General features: G+C 37.9%; 1 protein-coding gene across 1 annotated transcript; it reads left to right on the top strand.

Annotated features, from left to right (window-relative positions):
* Window positions 1-581: 581 nt before the first annotated feature.
* mnta (MAX network transcriptional repressor a) lies at window positions 582-21,532 on the top strand. The gene is made up of 6 exons (XM_079885970.1): window positions 582-848; window positions 7,186-7,738; window positions 7,887-7,928; window positions 8,714-8,825; window positions 19,049-19,241; window positions 19,414-21,532. Exons 1-6 carry the CDS (start codon window positions 776-778, stop codon window positions 20,166-20,168), a joined length of 1,728 nt encoding a protein of 575 aa, XP_079742096.1. The 5' UTR covers window positions 582-775; the 3' UTR covers window positions 20,169-21,532.
* Window positions 21,533-21,938: the final 406 nt, after the last annotated feature.

Raw genomic sequence — 21,938 nt, 5'->3', positions numbered from 1 at the left:
ACAGAATTTTCTTTTTTGGGGGGGGTGAACTATCCCTTTAAGTCCTTATATTGTGTTCAGAACTGTAGTGGATCTTTGTTCTTTCAAACAGAAATTGCGTTTTGGTCACAGGCAAATCATGTTTTTGTTTATCGATACTCGTTGCCTGTTGTAATGGGTCTGTCTGCAGGTTGCGTTTTCGTTTTTAGTTGGCGAGCAATCCGCGCAGAATGACACCCATGTGAGCAGATACCATGCCTTGTGTGTCTACTTTCCTATTGGCTGCTGTAATCTCATGTTTTATTAATCAAGTTGAGCCGTGGTATGTGTAGGAGTATTGCGTAAAACCTGGATTTGACATTCACATTTTAAGCGCTCTGTGTTGGCCTTTTTACCAATAGACAAGAAACGTTGCAGTACACGTGTATTACAGACCTTATAATATTTGGCGTTCTGTCGTAATTTGACGAAAATATGCGACTATTATGAAGAACGGCCATCTCCGTGTTTTGAAAACCAGCGCGTGCGGGGGCGTGGTCATCGAATCAGGGGGCGGAGCCTAACTGTCTGTACAATGGCCCGATGTGTTGACTGAATAACCCGCCATCTTGTTGTGACTCCTCTACGTGCGTGTGGAAGAGTGACTTCAAGGGGGATCCAGTCACGTCTTTCCTTTTTTTATAATTTTTTTTTATAGACGACAAGATTGGATCCCGAGCAGAAGCTTTCGAATCTAACTAGTTAGCATTTTAATTCAGTTCTCCAATCGTTTTCTGGACCATAACACGAAAAAGAGATGAGTATCGAGACGCTTTTAGAGGCGGCGAAGTTTTTGGAATTGCAAGCCCTGCAACAACAGAAAGCACGTGGTAAGAAAGGAAAATTATGGGAATGCAGTCCTCTATAACAGGCAGAGGGTCACTTTACTGAATCAGTGTTGTTCTCTAATGGAGTAGCCGGTTAATTTGAGACATTGTTGCATGTGATGTCACAGGCTGTGATTACAGGATTCGGTGTAGTGCGTGACATCCAAGATTTTTGTTGTGAATAATCCGATAATAACAAGACTCTGCAAAACTGCAGTATAATATCCTTACGCTTACTTTCTAGTGTAGTAAACTGATGTGTTTCGCATAGTGACAGCCATGCATTAAAATGCAGAGAATGTAAGTTTATCTGCTTTGACTGTTGGGGTAGTTAGTGATTGAACACTTTATTGCAGTGTCGATGTAGGAAAACATACCTGCTTGCTTTTAAGGGCGGTGGCTTACAAGTACGTGCGCGAGTGCCAGTTGCTCTTTACATAATGTCTCAAGTATCACATTACGCAGCTCTTATCTGCATCCTTTCTGTAGGAAGGTTTGGGCGTAATGTGTTATTTAATTTTCTTATGGTGTTCTGCAGCGCAATAGTGTACGGCTTATTTATCTCACTATTGTTTTCTCTCCCGCGCTGCATGAGTCCTCTGGCGCTTTCTGAATCTGAAGCTCCTCGGGTGACGTGTCAGCCGTAGCCACGCCCCTTAAGTGACCGGGTGACGTGTCTGCCGTAGCCACGCCCTTTTTAAGAACCGCGTGGACAGAGCCCTCCCCCTTTCCTCCATGTGCGCGCCAGGCGCTCCTCTGTGTAGGGAGGGGGTTTACAACCAGAGGCGAAGTAGGACAGTAACCCCATGCTTGCCTTTCCGAAATGTAGGCTACTGCAGTTATATAACGCACTCCTGTATTTTTTGGGATAATCGTGTTGCTCTTAGCAAAGTACTGAAAGAATGACAAGCTTGTTGGCTTTAGGATCACGCAATCAATTGAGAAACCCATTAAATCATTTTAGATATTGATATAATGTCAGATAATTGAACATGTATAGATAAAATACATTCAGTTTAGCAATTGATACTATTAAAATATTGATTTATAATAATGTTTAGTTTGATTTTTAATAATGAAGAACAATTTAGAATGTTATTACAAAGTGATTTGATAATTGATATATATATATAATACTATTTTTCATGCTGCATGAAGTTGACATGAACATGGATGAATATTATATTTTCTTTTTGCACTTTCATATTGAATACTATTATTATTCACTTATCCAAATTATAAAAATTATAGAGGAGATAGAGCCTTTGCTATTGCCGGCACAGTCTTTAACTGTTTTTAAATCATCTCTTAAAACCATTCTTTCAATTCACTGTGAGCTTCTGTCATGAATGTGTGGTTTGACATGTGTTTCTTTGTTTTATGTTTTGTTCAGCACTTTGGTCAGCTGTGTTTGCTTTTTTTTTTTTAATGTGCTATATAGTAAAACAAACTTGAAACAAACAAATTATAAAAACGTTTTGCTTAATTGATTTTTCAGCTGATTTTCTATTTCTCATTTGATATTTCATTTTCTTAAATGCTTATTAAGTGCTGCAAATGGCTTCCCATAGGTGTCTAAATGTTCTATTTTTTACTAACATGCATGTATTTTACTCCAGTCTACGCGCGTGGTGTGAAATCTTCTCAGTCAGTTTCACTTCTGTATTTCACCACAGCTGACTGGAATTCTACTCAGCATGTGACTTGGTAAAAGCATTCAGATAGCAGTTTAAGCTGGGCTGTAAATTGCATTGCAAACTGGTGTACAGTCATTTCCTTTGTGCAGTTACCCTTTGCCCTCTGTAGGTGTTAAATAAGTATACCAAAATACTTTGGACAGTCAGGTGTTGTCCATGGAAATTATGTAAAGAAACACCCGAGGGCTTCTCTTCCTTGTCTGACAAGATATACAGTGCTGTCAAATCGATTAATCACATCTAACATAAAAGTTTTTGTTTACATAATATGTGTTTGAATATGCGTGTGTGTGTGTGTGTGTGTGTGTGTGTGTATATATATATATATATATATATATAATATGTATATGTATATGTATGTATGTATGTGTGTATGTCTGTGTGTGTGTATTCTTTATACATGCACACACACACACACTTTATATAAATATATATTTGTGTTAATGTATATATACATAGACACGCACACACACACACACACACACACACACACACATATATATATATATATATATATATATATATATATATATATATATATATATATATATATACACACACACACATATTTTGCAAACAAAAACTTTTATGTTAGATACGATTAATCGATTTGACAACTATATATATATATATATATATATATATATATATATATATATATATATATATATTAGTTTTATTATTAAGTGTGTGTTTGTATAGAGATATATGTCACATTACTCGTAATGTCAGATAAGGGAGGGACCAAACAGTCACATTTAATTTAAGTTGACTTGAAAGACTTGTTTTTTCGTGTGTATTGTGCTTCCTTGTGTATTCTGGTAATTGGTTGTTTGGTTCCATAGGAACTAGACATCCACCACACCCCCCCTCCTAACTCCACATCTCTCTTCAGAGTAGGAAGCGTGCGCTGTTCAAATAGCATAGTGGTGACTGGTTGGGGGTGGATTGCTGCGCTGTGATTGGCTGAGATTAGGTTGGAGCACTTTTCACCACCCCCTTTGCTGACACACACGATAAGAATGACTGTCTTAAGTCTCATTATCTTCTGAGTGCACATGATTTGATGCTGTCCTGCTTTTCACCCTAATGAGATTCATGACGTTCCAGGCACACACACACACACCTGTGTCTTTTTCATTTTATCTAGGGCACCTCATATGCCTGTGACCTCTTTACTACCCTGGGCGCTAAGAGGATTTTTTTAAAACAAGTAGCATTAGATTGCACAATTAGACATTTTTTAATGTTTTAATTGGCATTAATTGGCTGATAGGTTAGGGACATGCATATAGGGCAGTGGCTTGCAGTCACTGGTGTTCTGAAATGAGGTAAAGTCCAAATGTAAATTGATGTCCCAGGTAGACTTAACATTGTCACATTTTTCTGGTTAAATATACATTACGTTACATTTAAAAAAAAGAAACCAAATACAGTTGTACAATGTTATTAATGTTATATTTAATAATAACTCACGACAATAATAATTTAAACAATATATTTACATATTTTCAGTCATTCTGTTTTCAGGCCATGTCAAGTTTGATTTTGACCTGACATAAAAAGGTGATATCTAAGTGGGTGAGATGTTTACTTAGTTTTAAAATTATTCTTCCCATTAATGTTCATTCCGACTGAAACGCGGAACACACACAAAAACAAGAGGCGGGATTTATCGCACAAACCAGTCATAGCATGATGGAGGCATTGCCTCCTCTCACTGACTTTTCCCCGTTCATTCTCAATTTCCCCCCCACCAAACCCACCACATGCTTTAGGGGGTCTGTTAAAACTCAATGGGCTCAGGGGAGGCAAGAGAGACACGGACTCCCACTGTAACTTTACCTGCGGGTGTCGCTGTTGGACAGTGTTACATTAGAAACGGGTGATTTGCAGACGTTTTAAATGTCACATTTTGTATTATTTGCGTTGTTTTATTTTTGTTACATGGATTATTTATTTTCTCATCCAATTTTGTGAGGAGGCACTGCCTCCCTTGCCTCCTTGGAGGAAACGCCCCTTGTATAGAGAACTTTTGGAATGAAAATTGACTTGGATTAACCATAAAACCACTGACCAGGATAATTCTCCTTCAGCCCCACAACAGTGAGCTAATATCTAAATGTACTTTAGCTGAGCAAAACCTATACGTTTATCAGTTGAGTTCAGTGTTAATGCGGAGTAATGGCTGCTGTAAATTTAGCTTTGCCATCACAGGAATAAAATATATTAAAATAGAAAACTGTTATTTTTTAAACTGTAATAATATTTCACAATAACTTTTACTGTATCTTCTATCAAATAAATGTAAACTTGGTGAGCATAAGTGATATCTTTCAAAAAACTTAATTTTACTGTGTGTGTACATACTTTTCAGGAAAATCAACCTACGAATGGTTTACTTTTAGTTACCTGGGTTTGCACATTAAACGGATACACATTTAACTGGGGGAAAAAACAAAGTGATTTGAATGTTCAGTCTGGGGGCAATCTTTTCACCTAAAATAGACATAACTTCCTTAATTTCTTTACTGGTGAACAGCAGTGGAAGTCCTTTAGTGCATCATATGTAGTTCTAGTTCTCCTCTATAAGTGAAAAAATAGTTTTTCTGTCTCTCCAATGTCTCTTCTTTTCATAAACGGTGTCAAGTAGGGTGCAACGGCATGTATAATTGATACTGAAGGTTTGGCGAAGGTTCAGAAGGCCGTCCTGTGGTGTTTTGGAGTAGCCCTGCTGACGAAGGGATTGTGGTAGAAGGGGGGCAAGAATCGTGTTTCCATTTAGGCCAGAGAAACTTTAGCCTGAAGCCTGTACACAATGTGCTCTAACAGTGTAGTCTCTATCCCCCATTGTTAACAAGTAACACTTATTTGTCTGTACACACACAAAAGCTCCTTTAAAGGAGACAGATATAATCTCAGGCTGCTTTATTGACCTATACTGATTTGTAGCTGCCTTGTCTCCATTATATGCCCTAGTTTAGATGTTATTACATCATATGTGTGAGGTCAGAGGTTACTGCAGTGCAACATACAGTTTAGTCTCTTACATTTCCTTGAACACTGTTTACTGGGTCATACTGAGAGAGACTGCAGACAGAGAGGACATCCATTTTGATTATTTATTATCTTGTATTTTTGTTATAGACGTTACCTGAATGTTTATAGACTGATATAATGGATGGATGTTTACAGATTTGTAATGCATTTTTGAGTAAACGCTGAATAAGTGTTAATTTAATTTTAGAAAAATAATTTACAATCATGTATCAGTTTTTGACTTTTTATTTATTTGTATAAACTGTTATTAAAAGCAGTGTTGTTGTCGTTAATTAAAACTATTTAAAAATAGGGCTGAAATAAAATGTAAATGTTAGACAAACAACCTAAATAACAGACGAAAATTAGAAATGTTGCCTTGGCAACTAACTGAAATACTTGTTTACGTTGAAGTACTAAAATTATTAAAACTTCTAAAAAAATTATTATTGAAATAAAATAAATGAAAGCTAAATAGAAAATTACAAAACCTACATAACAAAACAATTAAAACTTAGTTTTAAAATTAAACTGAAAGTATAAAAATAAAAGCTAATTCAAAATATGAATAAATATGTAAGGGATAATGTAGAGCGAGGCGGTTGTTATAGCGAATACAACCCCGACAGGCTGATCAGTATTCGCTATAACAACCGCCTCGCTTTACATTATCCCGCTTATTACATGGATACCTACCAAATAAATCAATAATTTGACACAAAATATTGATTTAAAAAGGAGTTTATCGATTTAAAAACGATTGTATTGCTTCCGCTAAAGAAAATAGTCCGTTCCGTCTCTACGGTTAGAATCCTGCGTCCATAGCAACGCTCTGTTTTTCATGGCAACTGTGTGTTATACTTAGCAGCGCTCTGTTATCAAGAAATAACAGACCGCATTCTACATTAGAATTCAACCAAGCCATATAATAATATGATATAATATTAGGGCTGTCAAACGATTAATCGTGATTAATCGCATCCAAAATAAAAGTTTGTTTTTACATAATATATGTGTGTGTACGGTGTATAATTATTTTCTATATATAAATACACACACATGCATGTATATATTTAAGAAATATTTGCATGTATATACTGTGTATATATATTTATATTATATATAATTTATAATATATATAAATATTTTATATATAAATAACACATTTTTCTTAAATATATATGCATGTGTGTGTATTTATATATAGAAAATAATTATATTCCATACACACACATATATTATGTAAACACAAACTTTTATTTTGGATGCGATTAATCGCGATTAATCGTTTGACAGCCCTATATAATATATAATACTAAAATAACAATGAAAAATACTGTGAATACTAATGCTGTGCTGCCTAAATGAAAATTCTAATACATTTTTAGTGTTTGATTTTTTTTTTTTTTTTTTTAAATCTGGTCTTTCATTAGTTAATTAACAGCCGTAACATGAAAATAATTGGTTCATAAAAAGTATCGTCCAAAAATGTAATATCGATACATTCCTTATAAATATGTATTATGTAAGTATTTTTTTTGTGCCATTGAAGAACCAATAGGTTCTGAATGTGTATAATTAAAGATTTTCTTTTCTTTCAACAGAAGAGAATGAGCTTCAGGAAAGGCGGCGCCGTGAACAGGAGGCGGAGAAGCGGAGAGCAGAAGTCAACTCTTATACTCAGCCCATTCGAATGAACCATGTGACCTGGGTGGAGGAGTCCGGACCTGAGCATCGCCACATACCTGCCCCGGCCCAGCCTCTTCCACCACCCCCACCCCCTCCCCCCACCATGCCCATCACAGTCATCCCTATCCCGGTGGTAGCCTCCACTCCTCCCGCCCTCCCGCCACCCCCCACCACAGCACTCAGCCCGTCGGCAGCACCCCACCTTACGCCACCCAGAAAAGATGCCCACTCGCTGTCACACCAGCAGGCACTGCACCAGCGCACCCTCATCCCGTCTCAGGTGAAGGCAGAAACCACATCACTGTCTCCGTTCAATAGCACCAAACTGGCCCAGCAGCTCCAAACCTTCCCGGACTCCATCATCGCGTCCTCCCAGCATGCACTTCTCCCCCAGCCCGGACCTTCTTCAGCACAACTCAGCCCGTCCGACGACCACCGTAGTTTGGATGGCAAGAAAAGACCTGGCGGGTGAGTGAGGGCGTGAAGCTGTCATTTATGACCATGTTGACCAGTGTTTAAGACTGAATCACATGAGAACTTTATAGCGGGTTTTATGGCTGTGAGTTTGTGTTATGTTTGGGAGCTAACTATTAAAGACTGTATGACGTGTTTACAGGGCAGGAACGAGAGAAGTGCACAATAAGCTCGAAAAAAACAGGTAAGGCCATCTTTGTTTGCTGTTGGTTTACCTCTATTAAATGACTTTCACCCAATGCTTTTCTACATAGAAGGTGATGGAAGGTGTACACTACCATTCAAATTTTTGGGAGGGTAAGATTTTTAAATGCTTTTGAAGAAGTCTCTTGTGCTCAAGGCTGCATTTATTTAATCAAAAACACAGTAAAAACTGCAATGTTGTGAAATATTATTATAATTTCAAATAACTGTTTTCTATTTTAAAATGTAATTTATTCATGTGCTGCAAAGGTGAATTTTCAGCATCATTAGTCCAGTCTTCAGTGTCAATATGCAGTGACAATATGCTGATATTGTTGTTAATATTATTATCATTTGAATACAGTTGTGCAGCTTAATATTTTTGTGGAAACCGTGATGTGTTTTTTTTTTCAGGATTTTTTGATTAATAGAAACTTTCAAAGCACAGCATTTATTTGAAATAGTCCTTAAATTACTTTTCTTTCACTTTTGATCAATTTAATGTGTCCTTGCTGAATTAAAGAATACTTTTCTTTAAAAAAACAAAACGCAAAAACTGACCCCAAAGCTTTGTACGCTAGTATAATTCCTGTGCCAAAAATAAAGATGTTTCAAAACAAGTCTGCCATTGATTGATATACAAATTAATCAAAAACTGATTTTGCTATTGGCCTTTTTATAGTTATACAAAAATATTAAAATCATAAATAATAAGTGAATGCTGACACTAGGAATAACCCTTGTCGATTATAACTTCTCTAATTATAAATGATCTTCTTTTTTCAGACGTGCACACTTGAAGGAGTGCTTTGAGACTCTGAAGAAGAACATCCCTAATGTTGATGAGAAGAAGACCTCCAATCTGAGCGTTCTGAGAAGTGCTTTGAGATACATTCAGGTAAGTTCAACGCCGTCTCTGGTTATAGATCTTCACTGTCTGCTGTACGTCTACATCTCTTCTCACGTCATCTTGAGGTGTATATTTACACGTGTAAACAATGCTCGAGCAGAAGGGAATACCACCCGATGAGGCATTCTTGAGTTTGTTAGTTGCAGTGGTTTTGTCTGAAGATTGAAAATGAGATATTTCCAGTGCTTCTTTGATTGATCTTAAGCTCGAGATTAGCAGGATTGCTTCCCTCCTGCTGTGTGAGCAGAGCACCTTCCCTTAACCATCGCTTCATTTGGTTCATGTAAACCGAGATCATAAGCTTTGCTCTATCTGATTAAACCAGCGCCTCATTCACACATGTGCTCGGCTACAGGCAGACCCTTTTGAGGAAGAAGAAATCCAATCAAATCAAAGGATTTGATTTAGCCGAGGCACAAGACGTGCAGGAGACTTAGGGCAGTGTGGAAACAGAAGTCGTGTCACTGGATCCTCCCTTAAGCCGCTCGCTTCTGGCCATTGGTAGATTTGACAGACCGACCAGCCGAACCATTATCGCTTTTCCCGCTTTCTGCTGCCTGTTGCTCAACCAGGCTTAAAGTGTATTTATTTAAAGCACATGGCCTGTTGAAAACAACCAGCCATTTGCTAGGATTTCTACAGGATGTGTTCAGTATTCTGGGAGGTTGAAGTTTTTTGAATATATGGTATATTGTACAATACATTGTATTTGGAAAATCATATTTTGTGATTAAATGTAATGAATCTTGAGATCTAGTTTGAAACTGTAGATTTACATGCTACTGGATAAAGAAGTCCTAGCTTACACCATATGTTACTTATAAAACAGTTAACTACATTGAAGCTAGTTTGTTTACATTCACAGTCCATTTACTGTCTGACTCTGAACAAACCAATTAACATAAATGAATTAGACTTCCCAATTTTCTATTTGAGAGGACCTTTCAGGAGTGTGTTGTCAGTATTTTCAAAGCTCGCTGATACAGTGTGACAAAAACAGCAACGTAACATTTTGTTTAGTTAGTCATTCTGGATGTTTTATTACTGGTGACTCTGAATAATTACTGTCTTTGAATGTTTTAATGGACAACAGGCTTGTGAGAAGTTCATGTCTATTTTTTAGCTAGTCAGTCAGTGATATGAGCTGTTTCCCAGCCAGTATCTCTCCATCTCCCTTTCTGTTTTGTCCTGTGTTCCTGCTAAAAGATTAGTGTGTGCCTGCAGGTCACGGGGCTTCTCTTTTAATGATTAGTGTTGTGTTTGCGTGTAAGTGTGTTTTGCGTTGGTCTCTGGAGGTGGCGGTGGCACAGTGTGTGTCCAGGTCGGTCAAATCTGGTTTTTGACGTTCAAAGTGAAGTAATTGATAGTGATTCATTATTCGCGGGACAAATTGCGACAATAACTATGTGTTTAGGCCAGACGGCAACGTACCAGTGCCGTTATTGTTATCGTAAGTGTAAATATTAACACTTTAAAATAAGGTACCATTAGTTAACTTTATATAATCCATTAACTAACAATGAGCAATATGATTGTTACAGTATTAATCAATTGTTGTTAATAAAAACACAACTGTGAATTGTTAGTTCATGTTAACTCAGATACTTTAAATAATATTAACAGATACTACTTTAGATTTTAGTAATGTGCTAGTAATTGTTGAAATTAACATTGCAAAATACTTCTAAAGCATTTATCAATGTTAACTAATGTTGTTAACTATTGTTAACAAATAGAACAGTATTGCACTAAAACTATTACAATTGTTTTTGGTCATTTAAATAAAGATAAAATATAAATATAAATATTACATGAAAAACGTATGAAAATTAGAAATGTTACCTTGGCAAACATACTAAACTCACTAAAACTGAAATAAAAAATAATTAAAGCTATATAGAAATATTAAAATAAAATGACAAAAAAAACAGCAAAATTGCTAATAATTAAATGAAGGATGAAAATATTAAAATAAAAGCTATACTATATCCTTTAAATAATATTAACAGATACAACTTTAGTTTTTAGTAATAGTAAATGTTGAAAAATTAACTAGTATTTTGCAATTTTAAGTTAATGTTAACAAATGGAACCGTATCGCTCTAAAACTATTACAATTGCTTTTGGTAATTGAAATAGAGATGAAATAAAATATAAATATTACATGAAAAACTTATAAAAATTAGAAATGTTGCCTTGGCTAACTAGTACTAAATTTACTAAAACTGACATAATTAAAGCTATATAGGAATAAAAAAACGAATGTGTGGCGGGTGAAAAAAGTTTGAAAAAAAGTGTGAAAAAAGTTTGTTTCATTTCTCTGAATATTCAGAGAAATTTGTTTGTCATGGAAAGTCTTGAGGAAGTAGTCACTCAGCAGTCCTTGTGGTTTTGACTCATTCTTCATATTGTTGTTTTGCAATGTGCAGCTATATATTCATTTTCCATGCTACACTAGTCTCATTTTATATCTCATAATAACATAGTCCAGAAAGTGAACAGTTTCTGGTGACTGTTTCTTTAAATGTTATCCTACAGTCCTGATAAGTCTCAGGAGTTTCCCTGCCGTTCTCTCCATGTCATGTAGCTCAGAGCTCCTCCTCCATTTCTCCCTCCTTCTGTGCTTTTTTTTTCCTCCTTCCCCCAGTCTCTCCTTCATGTTCCCTGCCACGGCCACATGAGTAGCGAGCACATGGCTAGACAGAGCCTCGTGACGTCACCCCTCCAGCCGCTGTTCCTGCCGCAGCACGGCACACTCGTAGAGCTCCATCTTAGTTTAGCCACATCCCTGAAACCCCCGCATTAGGTGCTGCCTTTTATTTAAGCAACCTTGCAGGACCTGTTTTTGCCTAGCAGTTTGCAGTGCATTGTGTTTCAGTGCTGACTGTTCAACTGATGTATTGTTTCAACCTGATAATAATATTGAGAATTTTTTTTGTTCTTATTTTTGCATGTATTGTGAAATCTACAAGGTCAGTTGTAAATATCAGTGAGCTTTATGACGCAGATTTATGTTTGCGTGAACCCTGATGTGTCACGATCAGCAGGATTGTGATTGGACACGTCATCAGGATTTGCAAAACCAGAAGGAATCCTGTGAAATCCACCTGATTCATTTCCTGCCTTTGTGTAGCAGTTTGTAGAGTAAGGCCGACGTGGGTCACTTGGTCATCTATATCATGCTTTGCAGAAACTAGTGGCTTGTGGGCAGGATCACATGATTCCTACTACGTATGCTAAAAGACTCATTTGTTTTTGTACAAACCACTGCAATTTCAATGTAGCTGATTCAACAAGTCTTCTTTGGTAAATGTCAGCACCATCTGCAGATCATTTGCTTTAAATGGAAAATCCTGTCATCTATTCATCCTCGTGTCGCTCAAATCTATTAGGACAAAAAGAGTTATTAGCAACATGAAAAAGCTCCTCTTACTGGCTATCTTGCTCAGTTGCAATTATAAAATGCTAATTCCAACCTAATTCATTCTGTTTTAATTTAAAGATTGGCAAATATAGTTTTTTTTATACACTGTTATTCAAAAGTCTGGGGTTGGAAAGAGTTTTTAATGTTTTAAGAAGTCTCTTATGCTCACCAAGGCTGCATTTCTTTGATCAAAAATACAGTTAAAACTGGCAAATATTATTACAATTTTGAAAATTTTTACTTTTTTCTCCGGATTCTTTGATGAATAGAAATCTTTTGTAACATAATAAATGTCTTTACTGGCAGTTTTGTTCAATTTAATGCTCCCTTTCTAAATAAAATGTTACTGACCTCAAACTTTTGAACTGTGTGTGTTTGTATTTGTAATATAAATAATCATTAGTCTTTTTGGTGTTTAATTTACACTAGGGAATTAAGTGAGCCAGGGTCAATGTTCTTTTTAAAAATCTATCTGACAGCCTCCTAAGTGAAAAAAGTTTACATTTGACTTTGATGACATCCCAGGATGGGTTTAATCAAGCCCAAACTATTAACAAGCAGTGGCAGTCAAAGGATATATTAGCTGTAGGTTGAGCTTTCTGTCTCCACACAAATATAAACTGCAGTACAAGACTTCCTCTTTTTCAGCACCACGTCAAACCAGAGACCCAGTGAGATTTACAGCTGTGCTTGAATAGGCAGAGTTACCAAATGCCTCAAACTGGAGTCACGGAATATCTTTCACTGCAGGCTTGTTTATGAGGAAGAGCGTGGCTGCAACGTGGCTCATATGCTCTCTCTCTCTCCCTTCTTTTGTTCTGCAGAACGGAGTCTGCAAACACAGGACCCCCCCTTCCCCATCTAACACTGCATGTGACAACATCAGGTCAATTTTTACCTCATACAAATCCATCATATGCACATTGCACGCACACTTGTATATACATAAACGTGACGACGCAAATGCACACTTGCATGTGCATAGTCATGGGGGCGGAGCTTAAGTGAGTAACTGAAGATAGCAAACCGATGGGGGATGGGGAGGTCATGTGCTCAGCTTGGGGTTTTTTTATGCCTAATTTCGATATCTTATAGCCTATTCACACCGCACAGACAAACACTAACAAACACGTTTGTTGGGTTTTGTCGGATCAGTGTGTTACCCCTGATGGCGTTGGTCTGGGTTTGTTTTCACCCGACTGAACTTGTTCAATCAGTGTTTGTCTGTGTCTGTTGGGGCAGTGAGAACATGATGATTTTTCACAAAATTCGAAATCCAACGGCCAGCTTGTTTGTTGGTGTTTGTCCATGCGGTGTGAATAGGCCTTTAGAGTGCAGGGTAACCGATAAAGCCTAAAATAAACAGATTTATACCTTAGATACCGATAACAGCAGCGTTTTTTTTTTTGGCCAATCATAAACATTTTAAAAACTGGCACCCCCGATCCCACCTCAATACCAAAAAAATGCACTTTTTTTTTTAATATTGAAAACCCTGCAATGAAAAACTCTTCACTTTCACCATTTCTACACCAGATGCTAGCGGTGTGACGCGACAAAAGTCAATAAAACCATTATAATCAGTGATTCTGTCTACACTGGATGTGGCGCGACACAACAAATCCCCAAAAGTAAACTGATGCCCTGTTCAATATATGCCGTACTCCAAGTGCTCGCACTACTTAACAAAAAGGACAAATGGATTTGCAACGGTCGTGTCCAGTGTAGACAGCTTTTAGCTGTTGCAGCGTGTGAACGTGACAACGGTTGCGTCCGGTGTAGACGTTTGGTCTGCTGTTGAAGGTTGAACGGCGAGTTCACAACAGCGGCTTGTGGTGCCGTCTGCTGATTGAGGTGCTTTTCTGTGGCGTGGATCTTCTATGTTGGAGTTATTTAGACAGTGCAAAGTTAACTGTCTGAAGAAGGAAGTTTTAGAGGAATTGTTGTTCGGTGCCACTTTTAAGGCAGAGAGCCAACCACCAATCACACACTCGAATGCTGTTGCCACAGCTGTTTTCTTTTTCTTTCTTTTTTCAGCTGAAGTACCTGTGTGAGCCACCCCCCGGCAGGCGCAATAATTTGAGAACCACTACATTGCATTTTTCACATAAATTTGAATAAAACACTATTACCTTTTACTTTTTAATGATTTATTAGACGGAACTGTTAAACAGAAGCAGTAAACCAATTACGATGGAGAATGTTAGCTCCGACCCTCAGGCGCTGGTGTTCTCAGCGCAGTAAAAGATACTGAGTCCGCTTCCCCCACATCAGACAAGCAGAAAAACGTATCGACCAATGTTGTGAGTATTAAAGAATGCCAAGTATTGTCCAATATATCGGCCTTGATGATAGGCACTAGGCTAGACTAGGCACTGACCTGATTTTACCTCCATGTCCTCCAGGATATAAATACAACAATGATTCACATTTATCTCCTCCTCAAACACCATCCAGATGTTGTTATTCCTATGCAGGAGATGATAACATCTCACTCATATTGAGTCAGGAGACGGTTTAGCTGTCCTGGGCTGGAGCAGGAGGGAAGGAATGGGGCCCCAGTCCACAGATCAGGAGTTCAGTGGGTTTGGGTGTTTGTAGATCAGACCGGTGTGTGTGTGTGTGTGTGTGTGTGAGACTAACAGAGGCAGGCATGCACAGCTGTGAGCTGGAGCTGCGCCTGATGTAGTACGCAGACCAGAGAGCTGTCAGCATGCCTCATCAGCGGTGGGAGGAAGGGTCCATGAGGGCCTGGTGGAGACAGCTAGCAAGGAATGTGCTGGCCCCCCAGGGAAAGGAGGGCGCACTTGTAAAAAAAGACCAGAGTCGGCTCTTATGACGAATGTGAAGATATTGTTTGTAAATGCTTGCACTGAGATTCAGTATTAGATTTGTTTTCTGGTAGAAATGTAGTCCGGTTGAGCTGACGTGGGCGTAAAAGTGCTATTAGCTTTATCTATATAGTTAGCCTTGAACTTGGCATAATGAGAAGTGTTTCACATCATTTTATTTACTATATCCATGTATATTAGCATGATTGGAATGCTGTATCGACCAATCAGCATGCAGAAGTCATGGTTTTTAAATTGTAATGATATTTCATAATTTTGATCAAATTTTGGCCTTGGTGAGCATAAGAGACTTCTTTCAAAAACATCAAATCTTACACCAACCTTTTAAAAGATAGTGTATATTAAAAGAGCAAAAGCTTGTCTGAGAAAATGGCAGACAACAAAAGTCGCTGAGGTAGAATAGGTCAGCAATGTTTTTAACGTGGGGATAAGTGCTGGATCAGTTGAGGTCACACATATCGCTACTATTTTAAGTTCTGCTGCTCTGATTCCTTCTGTTAATGTTGTTACGTTAAGCTTCTGTCCTGCACACTAGACCTATATATGGAGCCACTGAGAGGTGCTCAATCAAACAGGCTTTTTATACCACTGCCCAGTGCAGACAGCACATGCTCATGCTGTCACACTCTGCTGCCCGCTCACCATACCTGTTACCACGGCAACTGGGACGGTTTTCAGCTGTTGCCTTGACAACAGTCCAGTACTCCCATTTAATTTGCTGAGACAAAAGCTGTCTCTCATTTCGAAGGCTGTGTCCTCCGAAGGGCCCCATACGTCATAAAGGATGTCTTATTTCAGAAAAGAAACCATTATAAAATTATTCCTAGTGAAGCATGAATTGTTGTAATTTCTTTGACTTTGGAAAGTAGTGCTCAGTTTACTGAAATGAAGCAGCCCACAATGACGTATGCGGCCAACAAACGTGACCTCCGGAGGACGCAGCCTTCGAAATGAGACACAGTTAAAGACGTTAACGCCTCTGGGAGGCAAAAGGGCACTCTGAGCTTTGGAAAGGAAGTGGGGTGTATCGATTGGCCCACTGACCTGTCATTATTCACGAGAGTGCAGAAGAATAGACCTTATCGACCCCGAGTCGAGCTGGAAGCCCCTCTTTATCTTCTGTCTTGCGATCTACAGACACCTGTACCCATATCAAATGACTGGCCTGGATCGTGTTTCCACGCTGTTGTTGTTTCTGCAATGCCATGCTTGTTCAGCGCACGTGGTGTAGGAGAAGGATGAGCTGTGTAATATGTGCGTCCTCCATCACTGTCATTGCTCAGTGTTTGAGGGTTAGTGTGTCTTTAAATGCATTATATTTTCTATGCTACGATTTTTCTGGCACATACCACAATTTGAATGTGCTCTTTGAGTTTCCTAAAGAGATTGTCATTAGACAAGCTTCACAATCATTTAACACAATGTCCACAGAGAGATTTATTATAAACCTTTCAGAGTTCAGGTTTGTTAATAAAATAAATTATTATTATTAATAATAATATTATTATATTAATTTGTTTAATACAATATAAAAAATATAATGCATAAAATATATTTTTAAATATTATATTATTGAGTATGACTGATATTACTACTACTATATTATTTTAAAATGTATATTTAAAAAAGTTTGAATTGATATTTTATTTTTATTTTATTTTTTTTATATATATATATATATATATATATATATATATATATATATATATATAATATATATAAAAATATATCAATTCTAACTTTTTTAAATATATATATATATTTGTACAATATTTTGTGAATATATTGACACTATAATTATTTTAAATAAAAAAGGTAACACTTTATTTTAGAGTTCAATTCTCACTTTTAACTAGTTGCCTATTTATGCATATTACTAGGCTATTGGCTGTTTATTAGTACTTATAAAGCACAATCCCTTATTCTACATCCCTTAATCCTACCCAATACCTAAACTTAAACACTACAAAAACTACCTCGCTAACAAATAATAAGCAGTAAATTAGGAGTTTGAGGCAAAAGTTGTAGTTAATAGTTAATGTCTTCCCCATACTATGTTACCAAAAATGTATATAACATTTAAAAGTCCATTCTGTTCACCCATTAGACAAATCGCAGAGCACCATTAACTTTATTATTATTATATATAAAATATTTATATATTGTACAATATTTTGTGAATATATTAACTACATATTTTCCATTTAAATATTTTTTATATATATATATATATATATATATATATATATATATATATATATTTATGTTTTAAGTAACTTCATATTTCATTCTGTTCACACGTCAGATCACTGAACAGCATGGTTTTATTAGCGAGTGTATTTCCCCTTGTTTGTGCACAGACCCCTTAATCTCTTGCTCTCCATCCTCTTAAGGTCTTTAGCTACTGCTGTGTCCTCGTTGCCTGTTTGTTTCTCATGCGTCAGCTGACCGTGCAGGGAAACTGGGTCACTTGGGCCCTGCCCAGTGTGTGCAGTGTCTCGTCCTCTGTCCCTGCTCTCTCACTCTATCTCTGCGTGTGTTTGGAGCTTCATGTTTCTCTGATCTACAGTTTACCTCATGTTTGTGAAGTTGGATCAGTATCTATGTGTTTATGTGGGTAGGTAGAAATGTACTCTTGTTTGGCACGCTCGCACTACCCAGATGTCCACTTATGATTGGCCGAGCTCCTGCATCATGAGCTCCACCCACTGATGTTACTCAGCGTGTGCACTCTTGCACACCAAGTGAATGCCTTCCCAGAAGTGGGAGGTGCTGTCATGCTTTGGGTAATCCACGTGTTTGTGTGAGTATGAGAGAGTGGCCGTGGCAGGACTCTGATGAAAGCAAAAACAGACGGTGGGGGAGGTGTGTGTTTGGACATCCAGGAAGGACCAGGAACTTAACCTCCACGCCTATAGATGATTACAGGCACACTTACAGAGAAGCATGTGACGTCTGTTTTACCTACAACAAGCCTAAGAAATTCCCATATGCTTCCTTATAAGAAATGACATTCATTACAGCAGCCTTGGTTGTGCTCTATTAGGATATGAGTAAGAGATATTATCGGTTGTCATTGCAAAATAATCCCTTACCAGAATGACCAGAGTATTTTATCTTTATATTTGAAATAATGTAAAAATGACATCATTTTATGTAGAGAGGGAAATAAATGACACAAATGCATATATAATGAGAGGTTATACATATAGTAAAGTTTATATATAAAGTTCTATTTTTGGCAAATGTAAAGGACTTTTCACATCAAAAGTGAAATGTCTAAGCCTCAGGCAGAAGGAAATTCGAATTCACACCTGTACAGTAGAGGGCGCAGCTCGAACAAACCTTTCAGCTGAGCTGCTATTCTGAATAGCAGAATAATATATATATATATATATATATGTGTGTGTGTATATGTATATATATATATATATATATATATATATATATATATATACACACACACACACACACACACACACACACACACACACACACACACACACACACACACACACACATATATGAGATATAAATTATATTTTCTTATTTTACCCACATCTATAAGCTATCACTGGATTTATAGTATTATTCTGCATTTATGGAGTAATTTGCAAACATGTGTACCTACAATGCAACATTTCTTCCTGTATTTTAAGCTCTCACACATCCAGTTGTTTATGTCTGTTATTGGTTCCCTTTTTTTTCTCTGTGTGAGGTTTTACTTTTGCTTTAGCAGGTCTTATTTAATAATAGAGGGGTTAAGGAAATAGCCACCAACTCTTAAGTGCATGGAAATGCTGGTCTTGTATTCTTTTTGTTGCACAGCAAGGTGACATTTAATTGTTGCAGCTATAGATTTTCAGTGTACCCTGCCAGCTCTTAATGCATAGGATAAATGCTCAGTTGTTTATTTCTTCATTTTCCCCTTGTAGACTCTGAAGAGGAAGGAGAAAGACTACGAGCATGAGATGGAACGTCTGGCGCGGGAGAAGATCGCCTTGCAGCAGAGACTGGCTGAGCTGAAGAACGAGCTGAGTCAGCGATTGGATGTGATCGAGATCGACCGTGTTCTTCGACAGACTGTGCAACCAGATGATGACCAGGCCTCTACCTCCACTGCCTCAGGTTAGTCTTGCAGAAGGGCTTGTCTATATCTGTCAATTACCACGGAACGATACAGTTGAGATACAGTACTGTATATCTGCTAAAAGTTCCTACTTCAATTTCATTCTTTAACTTGTTTTTAACAGTCTATTAATGGTTTCTGACCCTTTCTATTTTGTTGTTGTCTCTACAGAAGGTGAAGACAACATCGATGAAGATATCGAAGATGAGAGCTTATCCCCCACGGCCAACGCCTTACTCAAAGTGCCTGCTGCGCTTCAGCCAGAGTTAAAGAAGTCCCTGTCCCTCATAACACAGCACATCTCCATCCCACACAAACAGTCTAAAACTTTGTCCCCGAGTCCCTCAGCTCAACTGTCCCCTGTGGCCGCCGCCGCCTTGTTCACAACTCCGGCTATGTCCTCAATGCCAGCACAAGCTCCTAATGGCCCAGCGTCTGCTCCGGCCCTGCAGACCCTACCTCCGGCCCAGACCCACATAGTGACCACAGCCAGCCTGCAGCCTACCGTCATTGCTCACGCGGGATCGGCGTCGCACGCCTCTGTCATCCAAACCATCAACCACGTCATCCATCCAGGCTCCAAGCACATGGCCCACATCTCCCCTTCCTCCTCGAGCTCGGTGCAGCTGGCTCCCGGACCTCAATCCATTAGCCATATCACTGTCGCCCACCTTCCTGCAATCTACCCTCAGCCCGTTACGGTCACACAGCCGGCGGTTATGAGCCACATCGCGCACACACTCTCTCACGCCCAGATGAACGGCACTTCGGTATCTGCCGCACAAGCCGCCATGGTTGGGAAGCAGACGGCTGTGGGTCCTCAAGTGGTTACCCATCACCCTCAGCTGGTGGGTCAGACCGTCCTCAACCCAGTCACTATGGTGACAATGCCCTCCTTCCCAGTCAGCACGCTAAAGCTGGCCTGAAGCGCTGACAGTCAGACCCCTAGATCGAGTATAGACACTTAGACCACATCTGCCCCGTTTGAGACTGCAGCCACACGCAGCACTGCATCTAAACGAACTATAAAGCTACAGGACTCAGTACATTCCAAATGAAAAGAAAGTATATAAAGACTCAAAAAGTGATACAAAGAAATTTATTGAATGTCTAATACTATATAATGATATATAATAAAAGACAAAAAGAGATGTTTTATCTTTATGTGTGGGTAAAGGCAAAGTCTAGAGTACTTGTGTGTTGCTCAGTGTTTTAGGCTCTAGTAGAGTATATTATGATGAAACTGTGGTCCAGTCCCAGCCTAAACTGACTCTTAGCCAGCCTATTACGTCTAACTACTGGTTTTAATGACTTATTTAAAAGGACGCCCCCCCCCATAATACCTCATACTAACTCCTCAACTAACAGCACACCTCATGCGAATACTCTTCTCGGCTCCCATTAGACCAGGTTTAACGTACTGTGTTGTGTCTGACGTAATTCCCAAACCAGTTCTTGAAGTCTCTACAGAGATAAAAGACAATTTATTCACCCTCATGTTGTTCCAACCTGTATGGCTTTCTTTCTATGTCTTTCTTTCCGAAACATACACATGAAGAACTGTTTTGTCCATACAATGAAAGTCAATGAGGTTCAAAACGTTAAACCCTGTTGACTTTCATTGCATGGACTAAAAACCACTAAGACATTTTTCAAAATATCGATAGAATAAAGAAAGCCATACAAGTTTGGAATGGCATGAGGATAAGTAAATAATGTCGTCTTTTTTTTTTTTTTTTGGGTGTACTGACATTTTAAAATCAACTTACCTGGTCAGTTTGGTGTCATATTTTACCACTATAGTCGATGCGTGATGTAACATCATTACACTGCAAAAAATGCTTTTCTTACTTGTTGTTTTTGTCTTGTTTTCCTTTACAAATATCTATCAATTATCTATAAATTCTTAAATCAAGATACATTTACTTGAGAAGGAAAAGGACTCAAGATATTAAGTCTTGTTTTCTGAAAAATATATCAAAATGAAGTGTTTAAAACAAGAAAAAATTGAAATGTAAAAAAACAAAAACAAACTTCTTTTCCTATAGAATTAAATTGATATTTCTTATATTTTCTTGTTTTAAGACGTTTAATTTTGATAAATTTTTCTTCTCAAGTAAATGTTCCTCAATGTTTAGATATTTGTGCTGGAAAACAAGACAAAATACTGAGTAAGAAATTATTTTTTTGCAGTCTACAATGTCACTTAGAGATTTAGACACCTGGAGCGAATGTGAGATATTTCTAAAAGAAAATATCTTTTGACAGAGTTTACATGATGTAGCCTATCTATGGTGCTCTAGCTGGCGTAGACACTCTTGTTCTGTGACTATCACGTGAGTCATTGGGAATCTGACAGCAGTGCCTTTAACATTGTCAATCTGGAGTCCTGTTCAATGCTGCACAGACGCCCCCTGTTGTTCTCTTGTTGCAACTGCACTCTTAAGTTATTCACTAACAAAGCCACCAACTTGTATGAATTCTGCTTGTGCTCCCCATTCGCTGAGTGGTAACTAACTTATGAGATAGCCATCAGTTTGCAACAGTGCAAACAATGTTTGCGAATGTATTCCAACATACTCAATGCCTTCATCTTGCCACTGGTGATAAATGTTGGTTATTAGGCCATATGTAAAGGTGGTACATGGTTATTTGTGTATGTAGCAGATGTCACGAGTGTTAAAATTTCATGCATT

The sequence above is a fragment of the Squalius cephalus genome (genome assembly GCF_949319135.1).
Source record: "Squalius cephalus genome assembly, chromosome: 11".
NCBI classification, from domain to species: Eukaryota; Metazoa; Chordata; class Actinopteri; order Cypriniformes; family Leuciscidae; genus Squalius; species Squalius cephalus.
The sequence above is the reverse complement of the archived record's forward strand: the minus strand, read 5'-3'. Positions and strand labels throughout refer to the sequence as shown.

Excerpts from the sequence above, each read along its gene's own strand:
- mnta (XM_079885970.1), top strand. The coding sequence starts at position 776 with ATGAGTATCGAGACGCTTTTAGAGGCGGCGAAGTTTTTGGAATTGCAA. Across the intron at positions 849-7,185 it reads GCAACAACAGAAAGCACGTG|AAGAGAATGAGCTTCAGGAA; the intron begins GTAAGAAAGGAA and ends TTCTTTCAACAG. Across the intron at positions 7,739-7,886 it reads GGCAAGAAAAGACCTGGCGG|GGCAGGAACGAGAGAAGTGC; the intron begins GTGAGTGAGGGC and ends ACGTGTTTACAG.